Here is a 21,272-nt window from a genome sequence, read left to right as displayed (position 1 = left end):
TCTCCTTACAATTCCATGAAATGGTTTAACATGTGGAAGTAGTATATGTATATTAATTGTATAAATTTTCATATATTAAAATTGGATTTGACTTTACAAGAGGTTGAAGTACCAAACACAAATTTAAAATTGCATCAAACATTCACTTTTTCAAATGATTACAATCAAAATAATATTATTTTTCTTTTCTGTCTGGGATAGGGCTAAAGAAGAAGTTTTGATTGTTTTTTTCATGGTTTTAATTATTTTTGTTGATTTTTTTTTTTTGATAGGTACATCTGTCTGAGAATAAGAAACAATAGGAATCAGGGTCATATGTAGTTTCAAGTTATTTTGGCTGTCATTTGTTTAATCTATTGAGAATACTTCTTCCCATTCAGAACATATACTACCTTGTCATAAATTTAATGCTTTCTCTGGCATTGCTGGAATATAATAAATACTGGTAATTCACACTTGTCCATTTTAGTTTTCTAGAGAAAGATTGGGAAACATTACTCACACAGGTAAATTAAACACCATAAACATGGGGATTGATAACAAAGTAACCAATTAACAAACAGTCTCAATTAGGTTATTGTTACAAAACAATTAGAAGCATCTCCCCTACATAGTTGATCATCTCCTTTGAATTATGTGACAACTGAAGATTGCAGGTGCAGTGAAGAAAGGAATGGTAAATGTAGTGAGGTGTTACAGTGTGACACAGTTGTTTAGTGAAGCAGATACACACTGGAAGTATTATTGTTGTTATTATTATTATTAACCTCCATTTTGTTTTGAATAAGTGTGATGGTGATCTTCTGAGATATTTGAAAATTTTCATGTAATGGTCCAACTGTAATGAAGCCTTGTGCCCTTAAGGGAAGTCTGAGGGGATACCTTATCTCTCTTTACAACTATCTGAAAGGAGGTTGTAGCCAGGTGTGGGTCAGTCTCATCTCCCAAGTAACAATAGGACAAGAGGGAACAGCCTCTCATTGCACCAGGAGAGCTTTAGATTGGATATGGGGAAAAATTTCTTCACAGAAAGGGTTGTCAAGCGTTAGAACAGGCTGCCCAGAGAAGTGGTGGAGTCACCCTTCCTGGAGGTATTTAAATGTAGATGGGGTGTTTAGTGACATGGTTTGGTGGTGGACTTGGCAGTGCTGGCTTAATGGTTGAACTTCATGATTTTAGAGGTCTTTTCCAACCTAAACAATTCTATATTTTCATGACTCTATGTTGGAAGCCATATATACCTTTCCACATTTGTATATATGTTTGTGCATCTAGTGATCCTTGTACGAATTACATATTATTTCATTTCTATTTCAGGTTCTAGAAGGGCGTAGCATAGGGTCTTTTACACATTGTACTCTAATCCCTTTATCATTTCCAGTTCTTACCATTCTACCTTCCTAGAATCTTTATATTTCCTGCCCTCTTTAAGGTCTTTACCTTCTTTTCATCCATTCATTGCATATTGTCTTTCTGTACCTTTGTCACCTGTTAAAGCTGTCTCCTGGCATGTTTCCAGTCTTTCCTTCAGTCCCTCCTTTTGGTTTCTTTCCTCTCTTCTCTCCCTTTATTTTTTTCTAAGTCAACTAGATCTGCTCACAGACATAATCTACATTAACCTATTCATTTGCTTTCCGTTTTCTCTATTTTGTCTTTCTCAGCCTTCTCCTTGACTCAATTTCCAATACTGTTTTCCTCACAATCCACTGCTATCCATTACTGATGCTTGCATTATTCAAACTATTTCTTGTGCAGTCCTACCTCTTTCTCTTCCTTCTCTGTTGGCCTAGTTTTTGCTGCTTCTGAATGAAAACCACACAGTTTCGTTCTCTGTCAGTATAACCTTGAAGTAGCTAAGGCAACTCCTGCCCTGTGAATGGGTTGGCAGGCTCATATCCAGCAAGTACTACTACAGTCCAGAAGTACAGGTGAAGAGAAGGTGCTAATCATCTGTGTGCTGAAATACAGCCAGCATGGACCAAAAATTTCGGGATCTAGCCCAGTAGTTTGTGCAGAAGTACATTTTCAGGATCTTAACACTTTGCCTAAGTGCATTTTGAGAAAGATGACAAATGGATAGACATGGTGGCAGCCGACTGCCAAAAGTCATGACCTGCAAGGCAGGGGTAATAGAACCATAAGAGGTAGGAGTATGTTCCCTTTACTTTAGGAAACTATTGGGTATGTTTAGAGGACTAAAAATAAGTTTCCTGCACCATTCAGTATGGAAAATTTTAGAAGAAACAGTTGAAGTTTACCAAAATTATAAATAACTAAAATAATATTGTGAAGTAGTGTCATAGGTTAACCCTGGTAGGCAAGTAAGTGCCACACAGCCACTCACTCACCTCCCCTTCCACCACCCCCACTTGGACAGGGGAAGAGAAAAGAAAGAGTAAAAGTCAGAAAAATCATAGGTTTAGATAGAATACTTAGCATTATGAAGAATATTAACTTCCCAGACAGATCCAGTACAAATGGATGATGAATTATAAAAGCAAGTAAGTTAATATATTATGTTTTATCAGTGAGATATGAGGATGACAAAAGAATATTTTAACTAATAATGTTTAGGAACAATGATGGTTAAGAACAGTTTGGTAACAGGATAGATAGTTTGCAAAGATGGAAAGTTGGTTACACTGAGAAGGACTGAAAGGAAATTAAAAAACTGAGATTTTTATCAAGAAATTTAGCGATTTCATTAAGAAAGTGAAGATTCATGTATAGTACAGGGAAAAGAATAAAGCAGGTTGTACTCCACTGAACAATGATGACGTGCCTGAAACAGAGGGAAAAAAAAACCAAAAACAAACAAACAAACAAACAAACAAACAAAAAACAAAAAAAAAAAAGAAAAAGCCCAGCCAATAGAGAGATTCAAAAAGAAGTTTTATAATATAAATGGCAGACAAGAAATGGTGTGTTTAAAAGGAGTCAAATGAGAGCTGTAAAGCCTACAGAGGTGCTTCCAGTATCAACAAAGCAAAGTTACAAAGAGATGATTTAATCACGATAAATATGAAGAATTAACAATAACATCAGTCTAGCTGTGTAAAGTGAATGAGAACTGCTTTACCAGTGGGACCTGACAGCAGAAAGAGCCATCATCCCTAAAGCAGTCATAGTCAATCTGAGAAACAAAATGAGATGATGGCACTGCCAAGACCAATAAAGAGTATTAGTTCATTGGAGATGATTATTTTTAAAATGTTGATCCACTTGTGTTTTGTTCTGTCTGGACATCATTTTTAAATGTTAAATGTTTTTTACACAAAAGAAAAAGAAAACCCTTTTCATTCTGTAAACTAGTTTCATCATATGTTCATTGGAAATATGGAAATATGGAAATATTTCTTCCCAAATCATTATTCTTCTACAGAGTACCAGAAGCCTTAAATCAGTTTTTCTTACAGCTTTTCATTAGGATCTATGCATTCAGCTCTCATTTCTCCAATGGAAAATGGGCTAGAAGTAATGTAAGTGCATTGGCAGGAAATATTGCACAGATATGCCTTGTGTTTATTTCCCCTTTAATTTAAACCACCCTTCCCTAGAAGGGCTCCACTCTCTGCAGTAAATTTTTACCAGGAAAACAGTTTAAACCAGAAGCTTTTAATAATTGCTCTTATCAGAGACACATTCCCTTTACACATTATGTTTTATACATCCCTGGAATGACCTCTTCCTATAAAAATGCATTTTCTGTGTTGCTCTCATTCTTTAAAATACTATTGTGTGAAAGGTTGATAAGCTGTAGAATAACAAGTTTCCTTGAAACAAGAACATTATATTAGGGTTTCTTGCTTCCTGAAATCAAGAAGTCGTATGCACTTTGATTTCTTAGCACATTTTTTCCTGGATCCATTGAAATGTGTTAAATAATTTAATCATGGCATCTTTATTATTGCTTTAGCACAGCAAACAAACCTCTTAATACCTTGAGCAAACCTGGGTCTTTAGGAATGATGAACCCTGACCTTTTCCTTTCCTCCCACAGAAACTGGCAGTCCCCCTCCTGCCAACTCCCATAAAGTGTTTATTGTGCCAGTGTCTGCTCTGTCGTATGTTTGCGCTTTCACACAGAGCTGAGTTTATGTAAAGCATGCATGCTACCATGCAGACCTTTCATCCATATTGAGCAGAGGCTGGTCACATAGAGTAGGTAATAAATGACTAAGAAGCTATTTAATGTGTCACAGCTGTAAGCAACCACGTGTGCTTCTGATCTGTTCCAGGACAAAAGCAGTTAAGTTAATTAAAACATCACTAAGGACGTTTTAAGGTAATTTGCTTGATTTTTGCCTGGAGGTTTAGGAAGCTAATCCCTTTCAGCTATACTGCTTTCTCAATAAGAGCGAACTGACTGTGTGAGTGTTCAGTCCATCTCAGGCTATCATACAATTGGTTCATTTGAATAACTTTTTTCAAAGGCTTAAGCTCACTCATTTGATGGTAGCCTGAAACAAATAAAGTCTCTCATGGGAATGGTTGTAATGTCTGGTCTTTGGACTACAGCTCATTGTCATACCTTCCATGCAGCCATATATTCAGCTCTCATTTCTCCAGTGTAAAATGGGCATACAATTTATGCAAGTACAATGATATATTCAGTCCTAGAACTGAGTGATGATATTCTTCCTTCTCTGATGCACTTAAACCGTGTTAAAGCACAGAGTAGTTACCCTGCACTTAAGCACTTCCTGTGTAGATATTGCAGCTGATAAGCATAGACAGCCATTTCTTGCACCTAATAATATGAATAGGCTTGCTCTTATACAGCATAAGCACCATGCTTGAAACACACATTCTCTGCTTGACACCCTTCAGGTATTCTCCTACTACTGTTAGGAAGCAGAAGGAAATGGCATATGTAGACAAGAAAAAAAAATTAACAAAATATTTATATTCACTGTACTAGCCAGATGCTAAACACACAGAAATAACTGTGCCCAATAAAGATAAGAAATTAATTTACAGGTAGTGTCAGTGGAGCTGTCTGGACCAATGACATGATTTTGTTGGGCAGGATTAAGGTTAGATGCAGTTCCGTATTTCATGAAATAGTAGATTTATGTATCACCGGAGTCAACTCAGGCCTTCATACTTACAAAATGTGTAACCCATACTCTGCAATGTTTAGGATACACAGAGGCACACATACAAATACGATCTTGGAGTAAAATTAGGATCATATATCATCTAGTTCTACCTTCTTTGCCGTGGACAGGGACAACTTTCACTAGATTAAGTTGCACAAAGCCCCATCCAACTTGATCTTGAACATTTCCAATAACAAGTCCACAAATTCTCTGGCAACCTGTCCCAGTGTTTCATATTAGCCCACCCTCATATTATTTTTTTTTCTTTATGTCACTTCTTTTACTTTATAAATTCTAACTGATCTAAATCTACCCTCTCTTAGAGTTACCCCTGTTCCTGTTACTACAGGCCTTGGTAAAAGGTCTCTCTCCATCTTTCCTATAAGCCCCCTTTGAGTACTGAAAAGCTGCTGTAAGGTTTACCCAGAACCTTCTCATCTCCAGGTTGAATGACCCCAATTGTCTCAGCTAACTTCACAGAAAAGGTGTTCCAGCCCTGTGATCACTGTTGCAGAGGAAGGGGTGTTGTATTAGCTTTTAGGCATATATGCATGTTTTTGCTTAAAAGCTAGCTTTCTGGAGAAGTTCTGTTCTGAAACTCTATTAACTCTTACAAGGAAAGAAGGTAAAAAACTGTTCTAACCAGACCATAAACTGTTTAATATTCATGTTTATTTTGCAGTGTGGAAACAATTAATGATGGCAATTTCCACATTGTGGAGCTGCTAGCTATGGATCAGATTCTATCTTTATCTATTGATGGAGGAAGCCCCAAGATAATTACCAATTTGTCCAAGCAATCCACTCTGAATTTTGATTCTCCGCTGTATGTAGGAGGTAAGAGGATCTTACTGCTTCTTACTAGAAGTATCATAGCTAATTTTCTCTGGTAACATGCTTTAATAAACACATGGTAAGAGACTCATTCATTGGGATAACACCTTAAGATGAAACACAAGCAGTTAATTTCAATAGTTTCAATTTTAACAAATAGTATGCCCTCAAACTGAACCTGTTGCTTTTTTATAATTATGTTTATTTTTACCACTGCAAAATTCTGTAATTTTCTACTGTTACTTAGCATTTTATTATACTGAAGAAGAGTGCTTAGCATTGTTTAGCTACATGAAGATTTACTAATGCCTGTTCAGAAAGTATAGAATGGTAGCGTTCTGTTTTGCTCATGTTTTACATTGACATTTTACTATTTCACTGTACATGTATCTGCAGGAAATGATAGCAATGAAAGCAATGAAATATAATTTATGTCTAGAGATCTTACTGCTTAGGGTTGATAGGAGTTAGGACACTAGGTAAGAAGGGAACCAACTGGACAGCTGCCTCACAGTATGTGGCAGGGCTTGTTTTTTATTTGTTTGTTTTGAGAAGAAGGAGTGGTTTGTTTAAGTAAAACTGGTAGAGCTAAAATATTTGAAAATTTTTTGATCATTTGGTGGAATATACTCTGTAGAACTATGGATTCAAGCACACTGTTTTAACCAGCAGTTCCTGTTGGAATCCTGATGGGCCTCTGTAATCTAAGTAAAAGTCAGAAAATTCAACCACCACTTTGTGCCTCCTTACTTACCTTGATAGCAAGTCTAAGTTCTTAGTGATCAGAGATTCGACATGTTTTTTAAATACTGCTTATCTTCTATCAATTTTCAGGTTCTACTTTAACCTTATGGTCTTACAGGAGGCAAGTAAGGAATCTCCTTCTGATCTGTTCTTTCTGCAAAAAGAACACCTACTTTCTTTTTCATTTTGTCTAATTCTTAAGAACTTTTTTTTTTGTCTGAGAATAACATTTTAGACTTAAGCATCTTACCTCCTTGCAAAAAATTATGCTACCAGTAATGAATTTGTGAGATGACTACTTTCTCTAGAAAAGGTGCTAGTTATCCTCTTTCTAAATACACAGAAAAGCTCAGGGTACTTGCTCAGATTTATCTCTAATGGAAAATAAAACCAGCTGCTTTTGACCCTAACCAAGAATTGACTATTTCTCCTATAAAACTGGTATAACAAGTGCCTCAGTTACAAGTGATGAGAAGTAACATGACTTATCTGAAAATTCCCATTATTCCCTTGAAACACTTCAGGTTTTTGTCAGATCTTTTCAAATTTTGTCATTGCCTCCTCCCATCTAAAATGGAAAGAATTATAAGACAGAATTCAATGTTAGCCATCACTCTGCATACTAACAGAGAAAAGAATTAATGTTATCAAATGTATTAGCTGCATTTAAAATTGCTTCATATCATGAATCTTCAAAGGAAGATTGCTCTGTGGAAGCACATTGCATTTTTTCATGTGTATCACCTCCATTGTTTACACAGTATCCTGTGCTGCTATTTTTTGGAAGAAGAGTTGGTCCTACATTCTAATAAGTCAGTGTGTGCTTGCTGACTTGTATTGTCACCATCACTTTGTTTAATGACTGCTGAGGCCATTTGTACTACTTGAAAGCTGAACTTAGTGCAAAACAATCCCCCTGTCTATTACAGGCACCTTTTGATGAAATGAGGCTACACTGCCAACTATAAACATTCATTCAGGGCACATTCTTGACACTGAGATGATGATTTGTGACATATGGTTCTCTTCCTTGCTTCTTCACCTTGAAGATCTATATCTCCATTAGCAGAATCTTACTCATCTGCCTCGTCATTTAGAAGTATCAGAAGAATAAATTTTACAAGTTCCTGTTGGAATCCTGATGGGCCTCTGTAATCTAAGTAAAAGTCAGAAAATTGGTTTGATTCCTAAGAGCGGCAGTCTTTTTTGTTCTAGTGCATATTCTTCAGAGAGGTCCTGTGTTTCTTCTATTTCAATTCCTCATGTTCAGGATTCAAGCAGACAATTATTTCTACTTTCATAGAAAATGTTGGCCCCAAAAAAATTGAAAACCAATATTATAAGAACATTATAACAAAATAAAGGAAAAAAACCCAGTAGGTTGATGGTCAGCTCTTAAGATTTTCTGTTCTTTATCTATGTTTATCTAATTTATCTACTTACAATTTTAAAATTCTTGAACCAGTTACTTACTACTCTTGTATCTTTCTTTACCTGTCTTTTTGAGAGTCATTAATTTTTTTCTTATCCAACTGTATCTAGATTTTTAGAGAATTTGATCACACATTTCCATCAGTTAAGAACTTAAATTCTCACTAGGATTTTATGCAGTATTTTTATCTTTGCCAAAATCTTAGTTTGACACCTATATCATCACGTAGCTTACGCTTACTTTTTCCACTTTCCTGCTAAAATGGCATTTCTGATTAGCATCACCTCATCTGGCAGGATGAAATTGAGACTTGATAGCAAGCCCTTGTGTGGTGTGTGCTTTCATTCCCTTTCATTCCCTCTTATTCCCTCTCTCCCTGCCTCCTCTCAGCTTCTTTTTTGTTTTTTTTCAATGTTACTCTTGGGTCACAATATTTAAGTTGGTTCGGAAGGAGTAACTTAACATTATTTTTACCAAAAAACTGAGCTAATCGATTTAAACTTTTTTTTTTACCTTTTTCCAACCGTATGGCTCTTTTGTGTGGTCAGAATACACACGCTAGATATTTTTCAGTCTTTCTATAAGAAATTTCAGTAAATCATATTGCAAACCCGTGTCTTTTTGTAAGAAGTCTTAAGGGACAATCTGTTTCTTCTCAAAAATTCTTCAAAGGCTTCACAGCCATCACTGATACTTCACATTCTTCTCTTAGAAATTAGAGCATATTTCACTAGTTGAGAGTGGCCTCTGGTTTCATGGATGTCACTGTTTCTGAGACAGGTAGGGTATCAGCTGCTTCTGATTTGTGCCTGCTCGTTTCTAGCAGCTTCTAGAATGAGATACTAATTTTGACGGTTTTACTGTATGACTTATTTAATAGAGGTCTTACCATTTACCTCCTTGAGCAGTAATTGATTTGTAGTCAGGTTCAGTGACCAAAAGCTCAAAAGAGGATGGGAACTACTCTCTTACCTTACCAAAAATAGGTCTGAAATATTTCTCTGCATTCTTTCTATGTCAGTTCTTTCCTAACTGGTAAAGAACCTTTATATAAAAATTATCTAAGAAATATTGCTAAAGCTCTTGCATGCACTTTGGCCTTCTAACATTTGGTAACTTGCTGGAAGAAGCAAAAAGTGTATAGGCTAAAAGCTTGTGTATATGCTTGTGTTGTGTTTCCAAATGTCTTCCTTATTAGAGATTAAAGACAAAAAAATCTCTGAATCATGTGTGATATACCTCCTTTTACCTGGTGTCATACATGCTTATATGGTTCCAAGAAATAACATCTAAATTTCCTCACACAAGTATAACAACTAGTTTAGCATTGCATTGGTGTGCTTAGCTTTATACACCTTTTATTTTTACAAAGGGTAGTTTCAGTACATCTCTTCTGCTATGAGATACTTCAAGCCATATGCCTAAACATTTGCTGAGTGTTGCTTTCAAGAGAGACAACAGTGTGAAGGGGCCTTTATGAGTCTACCTTGTCCATGGTTTGCGAAAATGGCAAGTAGATGTGAGGAAATGGGAACTCATGATCATTTGCAGTCTCAATCCTTTAATACTATAGTTCCATGCCAATTTTACTGTAGTAGTTTGACCTGGGCTAGATGCCAGGTGCCCACCAAAGCCACTCTATCACTCTTCTCCGCATCTGGACAGGGGAGAGAAAATATAATGAAAGCTCATGAGTTGAGGTGAGGATGGGGAGAGGTCACTCACCAATTACTGTCACGGGCAAAGCAGACTAAACTTGAAGAAATTGATTGAATTTATTATCAATCAAAATCACAGTAGGATAATGAGAAGTAAAAAAATTCATAAAGACACCCTCCTCCCTCTCCTCTCTCCTTCCTGGGCTTAACTTTATTACTGATTCTCTGCCTCCTTCCCTCGCAACACAGGTAGACAGGGAATGTGGGTTACAGTCAGATCATCGCGTGTTGTTTCTGCCACTGCTTCCTCCTCAGAGAGAGGAGTCCTTCCCCTGCTCCAGCGTGGGGTCCCACCAGTGGGAGACAGTTCTCCACAAACTTCTCCAACATGAGTCCTTCCCACGGGTTGTGGTTCTGCATGAACTGCTCCAGCATGGGTCCCTTTTTCCCCACAGGGTGCAATCTTTCGGGAACAGGCTGCTCCAGTGTGGGTCCCCCACAAGACCAACAGAAAACATGCTCCAGTGTGGGCTTCTCTTTCCACAGTTCCACAAGTCCTCCCAGGAATCTGCTCCAACAGAGGCTTCCCATGGGGTCACAGTCTCTTTTCAAGCATCTACCTGCTCTGGTGTGGGGCTCCTCCATGGGCTGCAGATGGATCTCTGCTCCCCCATGGACCTCCATGGGCTGCAGGGGGAAAGCTGCGTCACCATGGCCTGCACCATGGGCAGGCTGCAGGAGAATCTTAACTCTGGCACCTGGAGCACCTCCTGCTTCGCTGACTTTGATGTCTGGAGAGTTGTCCCTCTTTCTTATTCTCACTTCTCTCTGGCCACAATTACTACTGCACAATGACTTGTTTGGGTTTTTCTCCTTTTTAGATATGTTATCACAGATGTAGTACCACTGTCACTGAGTGGCTCGACCTTGGCCAGCAGCAGGTCTGGCAGCTTCTCACAGAAGTCACCCCATAGTCTCCCTGCTATCAAAACTCTGCCACACAAAATCAGTGCATTTCCTTAACTGATAAAATGAAAGAAGGTTAGGCTCTTCAACAGTATGGATGCAATATTGTTCATTTCTATAATCACTGAAGCCTAGCACAAATGAAATTACAATAACCTCTAAATGAAAGGCAGGTCTACTTGATTAGGTTGCACAGCACTCTGCATTACTCCTAATTGTTCAGCGTAACTATAGAATGTCATTAGAAGTATCGGTTTACATGGTTAAGGAGCAACTATGCAGAACATTGCCACTTTCTGTCATTATCTAAGTACCAGAATGAAAATTGTTAATTTTGCCTAGAAATAATGCAGTTAATATTTATTTACAGGTAAAACCAGATCCTTTCCTAATGCTCAGTGCACTTTGATTTCCTCTATTTGTGAGTCTCAGGAGGTAGTTAGGCATTTGTGTATTCATGATTGGAAAGTAATATCTTAAGGACTACCTACTATAGGCCAATATGTTGGCAATAACTTAAAAACAAAACAAAACAAAAAACAAACAAACAAACAAAAAAACAAACAAAAAGAAAACGGGGTGTAGGAGTAGAAGAACCTTCATATTTACAAGAAAACAAGGTTTAAGAATAACGTTCCTTCTGAATTAATCTTAAATTATTAACGAATCATAACATGATAACTGCATCACATATACACCTGTAAAAGCTACAGACTCTAACCGAGGAATTATCTTGAAAATTATCAACATTTGGAGGGGTTTGCCCTAGCTAGAAATATATACACAAAAGTAGTTTAATGTTGAATTATTTTTATTATTGAATCTTTTAGACTGTAAGGGCAAACTGTGAGTGTCTTTTATTTTTATTTTATTAATCTGTTTTTGAGACATGCTAAACATAAGTATTTTTGAAAGTAATGGAATCTCATCTGTTAAACTTTTCTTTCCAAGATATTTTCCATAGTAAAATTTCACATTTGAAATGTGTGTGGCAGCTCCAATTTGATGAACTGGTCTTACTAAATTCTTCTGGATTTGAGTATCTTATCTTACAAAAAATCATCAGCTGCTGTTTTTTCTGAGATTCAGAAATTATGTACTATCCTGGACTTAACTTCACTAGCTCAAAACCAAGCATCTAGCTGACCTTCTCAGAGTTCTGAGGTTCTTGTATGATGAGGTCTGAAGTGTGACCTAGAGACTTGCAGGTTTGGAGCTGATTTACATGCATGCTTGACAACCAGGACGATTTCCAGTTGACTGTTCATCACTAGTTTATGGTTGTAGTCTGAGTATCTAAGAATAATTAATTAAGAAGAAATTTTTCTTTAAAATTGTAACAATGATTACACTGATTATTTGCTATTATTGATTTTCTAGGCATGCCTGTGAAAAATAACATAGCAGCTTTACGCCAGTCTCCAGGACAGAACGGCACTAGCTTTCATGGCTGCATCCGTAATCTGTATATCAACAGTGAACTTCAGGACTTCAGAAATGTGCCACTGCAAGTGGGAATTCTGCCAGGTTGTGAGCCTTGTCATAAAAAAGTTTGTGTGCATGGAACATGCCATGCTACCAGCCAGTCAGGCTTTTCCTGTGAGTGCGAAGGAGGATGGACTGGACCCCTCTGTGATCAACAAACTAACGACCCGTGTCTTGGAAATAAGTATGTCTTCCCTCGAGACAGAACAGTAGTATATTATGCATTTAAGTCTCCTGTTATGTGTATTTTTTTTCATAAAAGTTCACACTTGCAAAAGCAAAATAGCCGGGGCATGTAAAAATGAAAACAGCATTCCAGTTATAGTTTATTCTTTCCATAAACCTAATGAGGAAAAGTTCCCAGTTTAGGGAATCGGTTTTGCCTAAAACCTGGGAGGTGCTCTTACATACTTCTGTATGGGCTGCTTCTGTAATGAGTTGCACTCATGACCCTTGGTACAAAAATCATTTAGAAGAAGTTGGAAATGGAAACAATTCTATTTGCTTACTTATAATTGTATAGAATGAGGAAATAATATTATTATTGTTATTAATAATATTAATATTCTCTACTCTGTTAAAAAAAGTTGATATGACATATCTAATATTTTATACTTTCATAGTACCCCAGGTTTTAGCAGGAAAATAGATTTTGATTTTTATGGCAAACTTTTGTTTAAGTCCTTGTGTGCTAATTCTATTTGCTAGTTCTAGTTTGGACATTTTATATATGTCTATAGACAAGTTCACGTATATAAATTTGTAGAGAGAGAAAAAGATAGATATATATGTGTATGACAGTATTGATATTTATGCATATACGTCTTTTAAATTTACTGTAGAGACAGATTCAATTTTTTAGTTCATGGATACCCAGCACAAGAAGATCAGAAACTTCAGAAGTTCAGAGTTCTTCAGGATTTATTGACCTTGGGCAACAAGATATTCTGTTTGTCCTTACCACTGTCCCCACTACAGCTTGGCAAACAACTTTTTGGCTTTTGGCTTTGATTGGGTTTTTTTTAGAGTAAAGTAGGCCTGCTTGAATCTTTTGGCTGCTGTTTTTTTCAGTGCTCTGGCCTATGTAACTTTTTACAAACTAAGGACCAGTGGCTTGAGTTTGCTAAGAGATTCTAATAAGATGGTTTTCAAGTCCCATTTAAAATGATGTTTAAATGATCTTTTCACATCTTGTGTGGAGAATCTGATGCTTTAAAGCTTTATACAGCAGTTAGTGTGCTTTACAATGCTATTAGCATTGTTTACATTGGTTATAGACTTTCAGTATCATTAAGTTTTGAACTCTTCCCAGAGCTAGAACAGTGAATTTTTGAAGCATATCATTATAGAATTTCATTGTTTATAGATCTCTTCCTTACTCTGTCCTCTTTCACAGTAACTTCAATGAAAGGGAGTCACAGCAGGTTAAAAAGTACAAATGCAACTTTTATCATATCCATTTTATACTTTAGGAGTGAAAAATAACCTCAAACTGTAACCACAAGTCCTACTATAAGAAAAGCCAGAGAATTTCTTTAAATTATCCATGAAATATAAGATTCTTCAGAGGTTCTTATAACTGTGCACATAAGCACCCAAACTGACTGCTTTTTTGCAGCAAATTACAAAAGATATCAGTATCAGATACAGGAAGTATCAAAGGTAGAATTAAGTGAGCATAGCATTAATATTTTGTTTGCTCTAGGAGGTATTGGGTTTGTTTAAGCTGTATACAGTGCTGTGAGCTTTTAAGAGAGAAAGCCAAACCAAAATTGTGTATTTTGTGTGAAGATGGGCTTTGTTGTTCTTTAGTTCCTAGGGATTTTGATTCTGTATTTCTTGATTCATCTCTAAATTGTGTCTATTGAATAGATACCTTGTCTCCCTCTAATACAGTACAACATTCTGCTTTATCTGAGAAACAGAGTTGTCACTGTGATCTCTGTTTCAAAAATACAGGTTATCTTTTAGAGATCCCTGCACATCATGAAAAGGCTTAAGACTTAGATTTATTTTACCTAACTCCAGGTGCTTGAATTCAAAACATAGTGACCAAAATTTGTTCTCTAGTCAGTAAAGGAATAAACACATTTCAAAAGAGTAAATTAGACTTCAATTTGTCTGATCACCCCCTGGTTAAGTTTATTTCTGTCCATGACTGTGTATGGGGCTTATGGCAATTATACATCTAACTTGAGTGCCTGACAGAGGTACCTAAAATTAGATGAGATGAAATTGTGCCCAAGAGTTTGCACTTAGCTTGATGTTCCTTTCAGTACAGTCTGAAGATGAAATTTAGAGCTTCAAAGAGCAGGTGGAAACAAAAGTATGAGAGCTGGCATTAGCTAAGATTTAATCATCTTCTAAGGCAAGCAAAACTTTGCCAAAGATCCTGGCACAGATTGCTTTGATATTTAAAGTAGCCTGTACAGAATATGACATAATGTCAGTGTCACCTGAGTAACTTCATAGATCAGATGTCCTAAAAGCAGATGTTTTATAAATGGTGAACAGATCAAATGCTGAACATAATGAAAACTAAACAAAAGCTATCTGCTCTGTGATACTGTCTAAGCCTTCAATTTTAAATTTCTTTATAAGTCTTGGAATATCAGACTTCAACCACAGAAACAATTTGTAATTTTTGTAGGGAACACAGTTCCTTCAAAATACAGACTAATAGGAAAGCTGGAGGTGCTTAAGCTATCAGTTTTATATTTGCAATTTTTAATCCCAAACTGGTTATGTGAATGGAGGCTACGTGTTGTGCCTTCTGTTTAAATATGCTGTGATGAGACTGAGTCCACACACTCTTTTTTCCTCTTAAGTTAAACCGTGCCTAAAGCACTTGCACAGAATTAGAGGTACAGATGGAGAATTGTAATGGAGATTTCATTGATGAGTGGAACTTGTTGATCTTTATAAAATGAAACTATTTTAAATAGTTAATGCAAGTTTTTCAGAGTTGAAAAGTATTGTGCACTTTTCAATTTTACCAAATCTCTAATTTACTGAAGGAGTAGAGAACAAAGAAAAACATTTTCAGGAATACAGAATATGTTAGCTAAAAAATTTTGAAATGAGATGTTGCTCAGAATTCTTCTTTTACTATGACATGCAATTTTAGATTAATTTTTGCCATCTTCAAATTGAAACAAGTTATTTTATTTTAGATCAAATGGGATTTTTATTTCTTTTCTTTTTTTAATCTAAAACTTCTTGTTTATTTAGGTGACTGCCACAACCTACTAGGGAGGTTGTGAGCTCAAGGATCTTAAAATATAGAGAGGAAAAACCTTAGAGAGGAGAAACATCGGGAAAGGTGACTGTGGTCTTGAATATCAGGATTGCATTCCTCCCAGCACAGGAATCTTCACTGTGGTGAAGATTCCCAGGTGTTTCCCTGGGAAGCAATATGTAGATAGAAAACTTGTCTGTCAACGCAACAGTTAAAGAGAATAGCATTATATCTAGGAAGAAAGTTATTGACTCTGTACTACCAAAGAAACAAAGGAAAGTGATTTCATTCCAAGTCATTAGTGATGTTTTCAGAAGATGAAATCCCCTCATGTTCAGCTTACACCTAGGAATAGGCAATTAAACATCCTCTTTTTGGGAACCACCACCTCACTCTCAAAGAGAAATAAGACCAGCTGTGCGTTCCCATACTATTGTATGTCAGATCTTAGCAGATGCAGCTTAACTCACAAGATTGGATGCTGCCACAAATGTTTACTAAACCTCAACTGAGAGATTACCTAGTGCAATCACCCTGAGTGAGACTTGATAATATGAGACCTTATCTAGTGTGAGCTTCTGCATGAGAACTAGATGAGTGCTCTTGTCTTGCAGTGAAGGGAACACCTGCCTCATACATTTTAAGACGCTGCTATTGGCAGCTGGCAATGCAGACTAATATATTTAAAGGGGAAGCACATGTTCAGCTTTGAAACTGCCACTGCTTGGGTCAGAAAGGTTTCTGTTAGGAAGTGCCTGACCTGTCCTTGTGCTGGGAGCCCCATACTTCATGACTGACAATTTGGGCTTGCTTTTAAATGATACATGAACCAGAATTTCAGGTGAGTATCATTTTTCTGTGGCTTGATTTTGCTGTGTTCTTCTCAAAAGCATGCTGAAAATCTAGGTAAACAAGAAATGTTGTTTTCAGTAACTGTGACCTGTAAAAGTCTTCCATAACACATCTACAGTGGCTATTTTCTGGTGAGAGAGAGTTTTGTACTGCAGCTTGTTTTGTGTAAACCTGCATACCAATTAAACCACTTCACTGCATCTCACTGAAAAAGTCCATTAGAAACAAAAGCAATTTCTTCTGAGTACAGTCCAAAGTATTTGTAGTTAATGTTGCTTAGCCTGAACTTTGATGAATAATTTATTTTTATTCTCTTGGGCTTGTTTCCCCTGTAGATGTGTGCATGGTACCTGCTTGCCGATCAATGCATTTTCATACAGTTGTAAATGCCTGCAGGGACATGGGGGAGTCCTCTGTGATGAAGAGGAAATGCTGTTTAACCCCTGCCAATCCATCAGGTGTAAACATGGAAAATGTAGGCTTTCAGGACTTGGGAAACCATATTGCGAATGCGGCAGCGGATACACAGGGGACAGCTGTGATAAAGGTAAAAAAAAAAAAGTAATGTTGTTGTTGTAGTCTTAGAAAATAGCTTTTTTTTTATTAAAACATGAACAGCCAAACACATGAACAGTCAAAAACATGACCAAATTTTTTTTTTCCACAACACACATATTTGTTGCTTTTTTTTTCTACCATAAGACTTTATCTTGGTGAGAGAAAGATCAGACCTTTCCCATGAGTTTGTTTACATTTTGAGGATTTTTTCATCAAATGTTTTGCTGTGAAAACATTTTTTTTGCCTTTATTCAGAAACACATTTTTACTATATTTAACTATTACCTTTTACCTGCTGTATCTTTCTGTATTTATTGTTCCTCTACCTTCTGCAACTGAGAAGCCAAATCCAATGATTCTGCTCCTAGTTTTATCACAAACTCTACTTTTGACCTCTCAGCTTCAACTGATTTATCACAGCGAATTATGCAGGTGAGATGGATGAAAACAGGATGACTTTTCCCCCTACCTTTTTCTTTTTCCTTTGTCTATCAAAGCTCTCCCTCTCCCTCTCTTTCCCTTACCCCAGATGGCATTTATTTTGTATTGTACATAGATGGGAGTAGAACAGAAGAATATAGTTGTAGAACTTTTAACAGATGTCTCATTTTTAGTAGGCTTTATACCTCAGTAATTTATGAAGTTAGTGGAATGTAACTTATATTAAATAAGAGTTTGAATAATATTAAACTCCAGGTCTAATAAATTAAATTGCATGCTCTCCGAAACATTTCCCTATGGTAAACAGAACCAGCTGCAAGCAATGTAGGAACAGAAGATGTGTATTTTTATAAAAGAGGAAAAGATTTAGGCTTCCAATTTTCTTGTCATTGTAATAGCTTCGTATTTATGGTTTACATATACATAATATAAGCTTTACTGAAAACAGGAGGTATAGGGAATAAAAAACCGGCATTAATCAAATTACGTTTGGTAGAACCACTAGTTTCCAACATACAGTCTGAGTCAAACTTCAAATATCAATCCCAAATGCAAATAGTAACACAGCATCTTCCTTAGCAATGTCAACCTTTCTTTCACCTATGTCTCAAAAGCATATCTCTTATTTTAAATGTTGTTTTCTACAGAAATCTCTTGTCGAGGGGAACGAGTCCGAGATTACTACCAAAAGCAGCAAGGGTATGCTGCGTGCCAGACGACCAAGAAGGTATCGAGACTAGAATGTAAAGGAGGATGTTCAACCGGGCAGTGCTGTGGACCACTAAGGAGCAAGAGACGGAAATACTCTTTTGAATGCACTGACGGGTCATCATTTGTGGACGAGGTTGAAAAAGTGGTGAAGTGTGGCTGTACAAATTGTCCCTCCTAAGTGTCCCTGTCACACTTGTCTTTTGAAAATGTTGTATACTTATTGACCGTGTCGGACTAATTAATGCTTCATAGTGGAAATATTTGAAATATATTGTAAAATACAGAACAGACTTATTTTTATTATGAGAATAAAGACTTTTTCTTCATTGAAAAAAAAGATTCAAGTGCTTGAACTGAGACTTCTCATACCCAAGAGGACCTTTGAAGAAAAAAAAAAAAGACCTGGTAACATTGCAACAGAGATGGGAAATTTTAACTGCTTTTAACATGGATTCTTCTTTATAACATGCTGAAGATACACTGACACTATACACATGTGACTCTCAACTTAACAGCTCAGAGATGAAAAATTGACCAGAACACAAGGCTTGTTTTTTCACTTCCGTATCAGTATATTTTATTGTCTTGACAGACCATACCAATCACTTACCTATGGATGAGGAAGCATTATAAGAGAAAAGAATCAGATTATATAGAAATAACAATTGAAACACATTTTGTCTTTGGAATTATTAAGCATCTTGAAAAGATGGTGTCCCACTTAATGAATGGGAAATAGGAGATACAAGAATATACTATAATCCTGAAATCTCCTGATGATGTATACTTTTATGTCAGCATGTTAGCAGAAGAAGCAGAAAAAAAGTGTTTATCTTCCCTTTTCCAGTATTAATTTTTTGTAATATAAATGTTTTGGGGATGATAAAATAGATTATTGATGGATAAATTAGTAATAATATGGATTTCTGGTTTTATGAGTTCTAAACAACTCTATACAGTATTCAGTTTCATTGAGAAATATTTATTGTATCAAAGTACATTGTACTTAACCCTTTTAGGCCATCCCTTTTACTGTTTTTCAATGCTTTAATATATATTAATTTATATTTGTCCCAGTATTTTTGTAATTTTTTTTAAAGGACTTAAAAATCAGGATTTTTTGCAATAGAACTAACGTAGCATGTCGTCTTGGGGTAAATGTTTTCAGTCTGTTTTCTCCTTTCCATTCCCTTTTACTTTTCCTTAGAATCTGACCAATTGGTGTCACTGAATTGAAAGTGGTGACAATCTGCGGATTCACATACAGCAGATATTCAGGCACCTTCCAAGAACCCGTAATGTATGACTTTACACTAGATGGCAATTGTAGAGAAGTTAATTTTCCCTATATACAGTACTTACAGAAAATAAGATGGCGTGTAGAAAATGACATTAGAAGATAGATCTTTATAAATTAATATTCCCATGGAACTCTTTACCTTTTTTATAAAAAAAGAAAAAAAGGCTGTGCTATCAAGAACTGTGACTTTCCCCAAATAATAAAACTACTTTACTGCCCTATTGTTCCCCATGTTAACATGTTGCTGCTAAATTATAATGTAGAATTGGTAATCAGTAGTGGGTTGTGTTCTTCTTTCAGTAAAACCCAGGGTACCCTGTAAAAAATGCAGATGTTTTTTCAATTTTATTTTATTATTTTTTTTACAAAAAAGTTAGATGTACATGTGTAATGCAGTGTGCTTTGTCATATTTGGACTGATATCAGTAATGCTACTGATGTTTGTAAATTAAACAGATATTTACTTCATTTACAGCTCTTATTTGTATTCTTCAGAGAAGTTTAAATTGTTTAGCAGCCTTTAATTAAACATCTGTTGCAAAGAATATTTGGTAAAAGACAGAATAAAACCCAACCTTAGATCCCATGTATTCAGTGCTGAAAATCTGAAGAAGGAATTATCTTGCGATTATTACACCTAGAGGCAGTGACACCTGAAAGTGTCTGTGCATTATGAAATCAGATGAACTTATACCAAAATTGAGAAAAGGCTTGAAGTACACTTCAGGAAAAGGCAAACTGAGTCTATCCTAATACTTTAATGGTTATAAAAATGGCAATTTGACAGTTATTCTAGGAAGTAATTTGATTCTTCTGAAGGATTCATTATCCCTAGTCTTAGACTAATTATTTTAAATTTGAGCAATTGATGGGATGATACTTAACCAATGAAAAAGCCTTTGGCATGAGGCCTTCTTTGCAGCTTCTATGACTGCTAAATAGTCTGCTGTAAATAGGGGTAGCTTTGAGGAGAAAAGAGGCATTTTTGCCTAACAGTCCTTATATAGCATTCTTGGATACGGAAAGATCTCTTGAAGCTCAAAGTCCCTGTACCACATATCCCTGTACCAATGGAGTTGGATTGCTTTCTGTCCTCGTACTAACAGAGAAAAAGGAACTTTGCAGTGGTATTCAAGCAAATACTAGCAGCTGCTGGTGATCCTGATGCCAGCAAGAGAAGGACATTTTGTGGTCCCTAAGAAGAAAAAAAAAAAACAAACCCTTTGGAATAAAACAAACAGACAAAAAAAATCCCCCCAACAAACAAATGAAAAAAACTCGCAAAAAACCCCACCCAAAACCCCAAAACCAAACCCAGCTTAGGCGCCCAGCCATGTCAAGGAATACAAGGCACTCATATCAAACAGTGATTCAGCTCACATTAGAACCTGAGCAGCCCTGCATTCTCACCACTGAAAGTCCTTAAGCATTGACAAAGTGTGCCACTGTGCATGCCAAGAGATAACTTCCTCAGTGAGATGGGTCACCCTGACACCTTTCTAATAGCTAAATCAAGTTTCTTGTAGTATTGCTATAACAGGCTGCTTTGTACCTCTATTCCCCAAAAGGGAAATAGGGAAGGGAATCTGAGGGAACTGTAGCTTTACATGTAGCTAACGCAGTGGAGAATTTAGTTCATTGTGGAGCACTCCAGACACATAGGTTTTCATTCAAAAATATATGTCATGAGGCTTTTAGCACAGTGTTTAGAAATTAGGTATTTCTCCTTGTGTCTGCTACCTGCCCTAGGAATCACTTTCATACAGTTTGCTTTTAATGTACTGAATAAAATGCATAAACTGCATTGGGTGTGAAAGATATGACTCAGTACAGCGACCAAGTCCTCACTTCAAGTTAACACTGCATACAATTCAAATACTTTTTTCATTAGAAACCATGAAAAATAAAACTTGCAGATTGCATCATTTTCTGCCAGTATTCTTAAAAGCTG

The 21,272-nt window shown here is 36.3% G+C and overlaps 1 protein-coding gene across 6 annotated transcripts in view; it reads left to right on the top strand.

Annotated features, from left to right (window-relative positions):
• The window catches only part of SLIT2 (slit guidance ligand 2), a 265,859-nt gene extending 246,070 nt beyond the window's left edge, over positions 1 to 19,789 (top strand). The window contains exons 34-38 of one of the 6 annotated variants that reach the window (XM_017805295.1): positions 5,785 to 5,939; positions 12,117 to 12,405; positions 16,708 to 16,858; positions 17,213 to 17,301; positions 17,958 to 19,789. In XM_017805295.1, coding sequence (XP_017660784.1) covers positions 5,785 to 5,939; positions 12,117 to 12,405; positions 16,708 to 16,858; positions 17,213 to 17,301; positions 17,958 to 18,057 — 784 coding nt within the window. In that variant the 3' untranslated portion in view covers positions 18,058 to 19,789. Of the gene's footprint in view, positions 1 to 5,784; positions 5,940 to 12,116; positions 12,406 to 16,646; positions 16,859 to 17,212; positions 17,302 to 17,957 lie in introns of those variants that run through there. The other 5 variants (XM_017805287.1, XM_017805302.1, XM_017805272.1 and 2 more) reach the window with 5 other exon arrangements.
• Positions 19,790 to 21,272: the final 1,483 nt, after the last annotated feature.

Source organism: Lepidothrix coronata, unplaced genomic scaffold, assembly GCF_001604755.1.
Source record: "Lepidothrix coronata isolate B3197 unplaced genomic scaffold, Lepidothrix_coronata-1.0 Scaffold0, whole genome shotgun sequence".
NCBI classification, from domain to species: domain Eukaryota; kingdom Metazoa; phylum Chordata; class Aves; order Passeriformes; family Pipridae; genus Lepidothrix; species Lepidothrix coronata.
This window is presented reverse-complemented; position numbering and strand designations above follow the sequence as displayed.